Source organism: Phragmites australis, chromosome 17 (genome assembly GCF_958298935.1).
Source record: "Phragmites australis chromosome 17, lpPhrAust1.1, whole genome shotgun sequence".
Lineage (NCBI taxonomy): Eukaryota > Viridiplantae > Streptophyta > Magnoliopsida > Poales > Poaceae > Phragmites > Phragmites australis.
The window spans coordinates 12,309,250-12,318,017 of NC_084937.1; the positions used below are offsets into that span (position 1 = coordinate 12,309,250).

At 41.1% G+C, this 8,768-nt stretch overlaps 1 protein-coding gene across 1 annotated transcript; it reads right to left on the bottom strand.

Moving 5' to 3' along the window:
* Positions 1-2,722: 2,722 nt before the first annotated feature.
* LOC133897811 (two pore potassium channel c-like) lies at positions 2,723-8,373 on the bottom strand. Its single transcript, XM_062338639.1, has 2 exons — positions 6,932-8,373; positions 2,723-3,201 (listed from the first exon to the last, which is right to left on the bottom strand). Exons 1-2 carry the CDS (start codon positions 8,113-8,115, stop codon positions 3,012-3,014), a joined length of 1,374 nt encoding a protein of 457 aa, XP_062194623.1. The 5' UTR covers positions 8,116-8,373; the 3' UTR covers positions 2,723-3,011.
* Positions 8,374-8,768: the final 395 nt, after the last annotated feature.

Below are 8,768 nucleotides of genomic sequence, written 5' to 3' on the forward strand. Positions count from 1 at the left end.
TACTTAGTTATTATTCCTCACAACGGCCTATTTGTATTCCCCGAATCTTTTCGTTACTATGCAAATCACAAGGTTCCCAGAGTCACCGTATTCTCCTCGACTCGTATCGAATCTCAGGACAAGATTCTTTTAAGGGGGGAGGTTTGTCACTTCTCAGAACCGTAATCACGTAACTAAGTCTAAATATACGTCATTAGGGTCATGATTAATTTTGAGGTAATTTATTTTGGCACATCAAAGCACTTCGATTTGAGTCAATCGGATGAGAGAGAAATTCGGAAGAGAAAAGAATAGATATTGTAGTTAAAACAAACTAGTTTCTCTAACATGTGGGCCTCATCGGAGTGGGCCAACCACGGCAAGGACCCTTGGGTAAGTTCCCTAGGCATTCATGGCAAGAATCCGCAGTTTGGATAGTTGGATTTTGAATTTTTGAGCTAGGGTTGTGAAGTTCTTGAGTTCTTTAGCTTTGGAGCTAATTTAGAGAATGTGGATGAGATTTGAGTTAGCAATCAAGTTGCTAGGTTGTTGAATGAGTTCTAGACTCTATAAACTCTCTCAAACATGTTCCTCTTTGGTTGGGAGAGGCTCGTAAATCAAATCAACATTTTTTTCCCGCGAAGAACTCCTTTCTGCAGAAATCCAAAAAGTACGGATAAAAATCCGAAGAGTCCGGATAAATCTGGAGTGTCCGAAGAATTTTTCGGAGAATCCGTAGTCCGGAAAGTCCGGAGAAAAATCTGGAGACTTCGGAGTCTATTCATCAAGCTTTTTCTTTTGTGCTAATAGCTGGTAAATTTCATAATTAGTTCATACGAACTCCAAAAAATCATGAAACCAGTTGTATTAGCTTCATATGAGCATGAACTACATGTTAAAAATGTTGGAACTATCTTTAGTTTTTGTTTCGCTGTGTAGTTTCTTTTGTTGATTAGGAGTTGAGTCAGTTCTTATCTCCTCCTAGCTCTCTTTTCCTATAAATTATAATAACTTAGTAAATGCTTAAGAAATTATAATCTAATGTTAATTAGTCGCTCTTTATTAAGTTGTGTTGTGATGTTAAATGTTAGAAAGGCATGTGTTCCAATCTTTGGTACAAAACATGTGACGGGACTACCAAAACAATATTCTGGTTAATCGTTGAAGTTGTGATTAAGTAAACGATCGACTTAATGATTAATTAGAATACTGTTTGAACGGTTCCTCATAGCTGTTGGATCCTTAGGGATTCTTGCACCATTGTTTACCATGGCATTCGGATCTCTCGTGTTCTGGTCAGTGGGTAAACCCTTGACTCCTCCGGTCATGAACATGAATCGATCTGTTCGGCTCCTCTGGCCATCGATGGAGTTGTCATCGCCACTCTCGTGACCATCACCATCGCTGTTGGTGTCTATGAACCGAAGAATGCTAGGCTCCTCGGGATCACAATCGAGGTGTCTCACCTCGCAGTATGCGTCCAATAGGCTGGACTCAAAGATACCAGTGTGCATCAGTCCACCTTGATCATCCCAACGGTACACCATAGTTCCAAAAGTGATCTTGGATCTAGCAGGAGGTGACACAAAGATGATTGTCACCGACTCGAAGTGATCATAGAAGCCGGTGTCGAAGAATCCAACACGGATGCGTACTTGAGATATGATCGATCCTAAAAAACAGATGAAGGCCCCTATCTTGTGCACCAACTGTCGAAGATTAGTGCTTATCAATATATCCGTAATTAAACAAGAGTGCCTTCGAGACCAGAGATCGAGTAGAAAACAAGACACATGACGATACAGGTTCGCCCCCCCCCCCCCCCCCTCGATTGGAGTAATACTCTATGTCCTATATGGATGCTACTGTATATTTATTATCTTGAATAAGAGTAATGTGGTTAGACTTATTACAATGGAGAAGATTGGTATTCTAATTTAGGGTTGAAGTCGCTAAGTATCTCCAATTGCTAGGGTCTTCGTGTTGCTTTCCTTGAATTGCGTATACGTAGATTGTTTCCCTCCTCCCCCTAGAGGTCTGGGTCCCCCGCATTATATAGGGGTCAATGTACCATCTCAAATTCAACCATAGTCGATAAAGAATCCTTTGTCTTGTTGGCCAAAGCAAATCAAATGAATCCGATATGGATACTAGTTGTACTCTAGTCAGTTAACCCGATCGAAACATTTCTAGTATATGTCTTTGTAATCTTCAAGTATACTGGATTCCGTGGATCTGGATATGTACTCCTTATGCGCATATACTCTATAATTAGACATTCGACAAATGTGGGGAAAGATTTGGAAAATTTGGTATAAGATTTGGAAACCGCCGGAACACAAGGAGTGATACTAAATTCGATCATAATATCATGGCAAATATTCTAGAGACCTGCAGCGTTACGCTGCCGCAACAAAATTTGAGTCCTGTCTCAACAGAGCTGATGGAAATATCTTCCAAACAAAAAATCGAATCAGAAAATGAAATGGTCAGCTCTTGCGGCTTGCTCAATCAGCACCGAATAAATTTCATGAAAGCAGCTGATGTTGCCTTGCTAGCACGAATCACGGAACGTAGACAGCAAATCATAAATAAAAAAGTGTGGTATGTAATGTGGACCAGTAAGCAAGAAGGGTCTGTCAATTCTGCCTCACCATCCTGAACACATGGACCACATATCAGTCAGCTCATTCCTTGCAACTCAACTTTGGCCAGAATTATCTATTTTTGCGAGGTAAAGGAAAATATCAAAATAAACGCCTAACCCTCCACCATATATTTCTTAAAAGAATCTGAATAGATCGCCCAGTATGATTGTTCATATTTACAGCCGCCTATTCACAGCAATGATCTTGCCACCCTTTCTAGGGTAGAACCAGAACTGGAGAGCAATTATAGCTGCTATGGAGCTACACTACCTTCCGCCTCTCGCATTCGGTGTAGGAGACAGCCTCCTAAATCTAGCCTTGCTGATTTTGCAAACTTCCTGGCCCCAAAATTCATACACTGCTCTATGATTTTTATGACATCTGTCATGATTTCTTCCCCTTTTTCTTGTCCCTGGGATCTGCAACCAAGTGACGACTCTCGAGAAGATCCGAAAGCGTAATCTTTCCACAGTTTCCTGTGTCCAACCTTTGGAATTGGTCACAGATCATCATGATATCTTTTTCAGAAATCTTCCCCATCTCCTTGAGCTTGTAAACTACAAATTCTGATTTCCTGGATAACATAAGTTAGAATAAAATATTAGTCGATGCAACTATCACAATTTAGTGTTTACAAGGAAGCAAGATCTACTCTAAATGGAAGTAAGCAAACGCTCTTCAGGAGGCATGAGAAACTATGATAAACCAATGCTATCATAGGATGATAGTGTTGAACCATTGTAAATTTTGTGTGATGACGATGACCTGGTATAGCTAAAACTAAAAGTGGTTACAACCTACAAACACAAACAAGTACTGTAGCCACCACATGGTTAAAGAGCGCGGCAAAGTAAGATGTTCTGCATGTTAGGGCTAAGACAACTGTAAGGTCTCTGGTGTTCAGTGTTCCCATATCTCACAACATAATAAGGTGGCAGCAGTAGATTTATGGGGAACATAAGCTAACAACACAATAAGCTTGGGAACATAAGTGAAAGAGGAACCTTTCCGATAACTTCATAAGCAATTTGGGACAATTCCTTTTACATTTTGACCAAATGTATGTAAATTGTTGAAATTAAATGCACATGAAAATCTACAATGTTGGAAGCATATCATTCAAGCTGGCAAAATCAATATACTGACATCATTCATATTGCCCCAATATCGTGAAAATTAAATGAGACTATTTTACTGTGGGGGTTCCAATGTCGTGTTGAATGACAGTTGGTATATTTGGCTATTCTATATCGGCCTAATATGGGTGCAGTTTCGACCTTTTTAGTATAGCTACACTATATGATTTCTTAAAGTGCCAAAAGCAAATGATGTGTGTATATCAATTGATCTCCAATACTCAATCCAATACATCAAGCACACAACCAATTAGTTCAACAGAATATTCAAATAAACGAGCCAACAAATACAAGCCAATGATCATCACTTCTGATTCTAAGTTGAGAGTTGTTAGACCCATATTACAAGCCCCAAGATCATCAACATTTCTTTAATAGAGAAAAATCCATGAAGAACTGATTAATTGGTTATGCAAGAATTGTATGAATAATTTAATGCATTATTAGAACATTACTTAAATAAAAAATTGAATGGATTATATGTGTATAGATAAAGCAAAAAGCTCCAAATACAAACTATTCTAATATAAAACTTTAGAGCTGAGCGAAAAGGGTTCTATATTCTAGCTAACGCAAAAATTGGGTGATACTACTTTTTATGTGTTGGTAAAAATGAAAAGGTCTACTTAAATCTTATGAAGTGTTTTCTACTGTTTCACAATATTAGTCTGACCGACTTCGGCACGCAGACCAACAATACCTACAATCATTAAAAAAATGAATAGGTGATAGACCTAGTCCACCCTTGTTAAGTGAACGCTCTTGCTACTCAGTTATCACATCTTAAAAGTAAAGGTAGCGGGTGAAGATTGCACCACATACAGTACTGCAGCCTTGATTTCAAGGATGGATTGGCATTGTGGAATTACTATTCACAAGAAAATGGACATACATTTTGAATAGAGGGAGTATTTCAATAGCATGGACTACAAAGTCATTCATCTATATATTCAAAATTTTCAAATAGCACAATATTTTGAAAACAATTGCTACCCATAATAACACAATGAGCTTATCCTACTTAGCATAAGTAATCTATGCACATTTTTCAATAACTGAACAAACACCTAAATTAGTGAAAGTCTATGCACATTTTTCAATAACTGAACAAACACCTAAATTAGTGAAATTTTATGACAAAAAACATTCATTCAACTCATAATTGGTAGTAGCACTGTGATGCCAACAAATTATAAAATTGCGAACCTCAGCAATCATTGTTAATAAAGAAGGACAAGATAAAGAAAATATGATCCAATTTGTAAGAAAAAAAATAAATATGTACGTAAAAGGATTGTTTTGGATTTCCAAATTGGCATACCAAAGGACAAGATAAAGAAAATATGATCCAATTTGTAAAAAAATAATAAATATGAAAGTAAAATGACTGTTTTGGATTTCCAAATTGACACGATGTAGAAACAAATAACATAATGAAATATTTTTATCAAATACAGAAAATACCCAATAAATTAATCTTCTAAATAATATAATACACCTTAACATATCTTGATACGTATTGTTTATATGGGATATAGATGAGCTCATGGGTACAATAGAATGACATAACTTAGCAAACAAAAAGTATACAGAAATATGTTGCTATGTAACATGATACCATTTACTCGGTCCTGAAAACTACAATAGAGTTATTATTGTATTTACTGAAAGAAATCGTCCTCTCTTCACATGGTCAATCTCTACACAGGAAATATTTTTCTAAATTTATCCTGTCATGCTCAGGATTTGACAAACTGCCATAATCGCATACTCTGTTACTTTCAGTCACAATTCACTCCACCAACATGACTACATGATTAATTTCATAATAGCATTTATTTATTTATGTCAAACAGAAATGAAGTTGTATGATCACAATTCATAATAGCATTTATTTATTTATGTCAAACAGAAATGAAGTTGTATGATCATTATTTCATAATAGCATTTATTTATTTATGTCAAACAGAAATGAAGTTGTATGATCATTATTTCATAATAGCATTTATTTATTTATGTCAAACAGAAATGAAGTTGTATGATCACAATTCACAAGCTTGACAAGCATCATAAATTGTATATATCATTCTGCAATGATACTCCACTAGCGACATATTCAAAGAAATTTCTTTTAGCTTCTCCTGACAGTGTGACAACTGACAACGCATTAACATTTACCAGTCTCAGAACACCACATTCTTCATCCCTTTTATTGTCTTGTATACTAGCGCAGAGGCAAAAACCCAGTACGATATAAAACCATATGTCACTTAGTAAGCTGAGTTCTTATTTCCTTTGGATTTCTTCTTTTAAGTTGAAATTGAAAGTATAAGTGTCCTGAATATCCAAATGTGATAAATAAGCTACAACGCAAAACCCCACTAACTTACCCATGCTAACTCAATCAAACAATATTGAGTGTTCATGATAGCTTTGCTTCTATATACAAAACGTGAATATCACAACTCTTCTTGCAAAGGAACAATAGGAGAAGCCAACACAATCAGTGATAGGTAGCAATAGCATACTGGCAGAAGCAGACATACATAAGATGATCTGATTCCTTTCAGAAACCTCATTATGAGCTAGATTTGTAGATCAATAACTTAGTTTTGAAAGCAAAGGTCCCTGCTTACCATTCAGTTGCCTCCTTTTCCGCTATTCCTACGCATATGTTAGTATTTAGGGGGATCTCCATTGCACCTTATGTTAGTTGCAACCAAATTGCATTACATTAAAATCAATAACTTAGTAATGAATCTAGAGCACACTCTAAGAACTAGACTGCAGCAAACAGAACAAGTCAACAGCCTCGAGAACAACCAATGTTAATGATATACTGATTGCTGGATAGCACCTAGCTGACCTTAAGAGATCTACTGCAACTTGTAACTTGTGACTATTTACATTGCCTGATTGGTGATCTGTTGATAGTGTCATAATGCCTAAGTTCTAGTCTCCGACAGTCACACTAGCTGCCTATTATTTGCAGATTAATTACCAAGTAAAGACACTTTGGAGGATTCTCACCTTCCAACTGCCCATTTGCATGTTTATACCGGTGAATGCTCTTTCGTCGCACAAAATAAGAAACAATTTTGCACATAATCTCCTAAGAAAGTAGTAAATGGAAGCAATAAACCCAGATCAAAGACACTGTCGACTTACGTGACATATCCATTGTTATCGATATCCGCAGCAAGAAACTCTGATATGGTCATGTTTCTTGACAGCACCCAGTTGGCCATGGCGCGGTGCCTCTTGTCAATCCTCATCTCTGCCAAGTAGAGGAATGCCCTTGCCACGGCTAGGGTCGACACAAGCAGCCAGGCAGATGCGAAAAGCCGCCCAGGTAGCGTCCTGAATGCCTGGTCCCCGTATCCAACCGTGGTCACTGACATCACCGCAAGGTAGACCGCATCGAGCCAACCCAGGCTCTCCACCTTCCTGAGCACCGCGGCCCCAATGCCCACGCAGATGGCCACCACACCGAGCGCAAGAGCAACCTTCATGCGAATGCGCATCCGGCCCTTCTTGATGTCGAAGATGTAGTTGTGGCGGTGCTTGCGCGCGGAGTGCGGGTTCTTGAGCGCGGTGATGAGGAGGTGCTCCTGGAGGTCGAGCACGTAGGAGACCATCCCAGAGAGGAGGATGTCGACGAAGCCGAAGCCGACCAGGACGAAGGAGATGGAGAAGAGCTTGGCGGCGGGGGTCGCTGGCGTGATGTCCCCGTACCCGATGGTGCAGAGCGTGACGATGCAGAAGTACAGCGCGTCGGCAACGGGGTGCGTGGGCCCGGCGGAGGAGGCGAAGTTGGCCGGCGCAGCGGCGTAGAAGGTGACGCCGAGGGCGAGGTAGGCGAGCAGGAAGAGGAACGCGTGCAGCACGATGGAAGGCCGCCGCGGCGGCGCCGGCGGCTGATCGCCGCCCGCTGCAGCGGCCTCGAGTGTGGCCGCGCTGAGCGGCGCCATGGCCGGCGCGGTGCGGGAGCGGTGGAGGTTAGTGCGGGCACCGGCGGCGCCGGCCAGGAAGTCGAAGAGCGAGGACGCGCCGCCGGTGGCGGAGGCGGAGGAGGGGTCCTCCGGGTCCGACGGCGGCGAGGGCGGGGACGAGGAGCAGGATGGAAGGTCGAAGTCTTTCCCGTCGACGGATATGCGGCGGCGGTGCGCGTAGTACGGCGGCGGTGGCGGAGGAGGTGGCGGTGGCGGCGGCGGCAGCGGCGGCGGGTGGGCGCCGAAGATGATGCGGTCCTTGTAGGAAGAGGCCGGGGAGGGTGAAGGGGAGAAGGAGGACACCGTCGAGTGCTCCGGCAGCGGGTTGAGGTGGGCCGGCAGCAGCGGGTCCATGTCCATGACGGTTCTTGGATTCTTGGAGATTCTCGCGGTTTCTTGGATTTTGGCTTAGAGAGTGAGGGAGATGGGACGGAGTCGGATTCTACCAATTATTGGGTTCGAGTGGAAGAGGAAGGAGACGGCGGCCGGTGCCGGCTGGGGAGAAGACGGCGCATCGAAGGGGAAGAAGGCTTGGCCGCTGATGTCCTCTACGGCTCTACTCAACGACGGCGATGCCTTTTTTTCCGCTCTTTTTTCTTTTTATTTTTCTCTTTTGTTTCGTTTCGAAGAGGAATTAATTATTGAGGAAAGAGAAGATCAGATCAGCAGTGTATCCTCGGCGGTGCCACAAAACGTTACACATGTTTGTGTGTGAAAATCTTTATATTCAAAAATTCCATTTGCCATTTATCTTCAAAGTTCTCTTTAAACCATTTTATTTGATATTGCTCGTGGTTGACTATCCAAGAACGAAATTCATGAATTATTTAGACCGGTTTGGAACGCCGGAGTTACAAAATTCTTGTAGTTATTATACCTATTTTCTATAAAATATTATAAAATGTATACATCTCGAAGTTCACGTGCCTTATCTCTCGCCGGACTACTCTGTCTTTGTCCAACCAGTCTTTTGGCCAATACGATTAACTATATAATATTGATTGTGTGCAGCT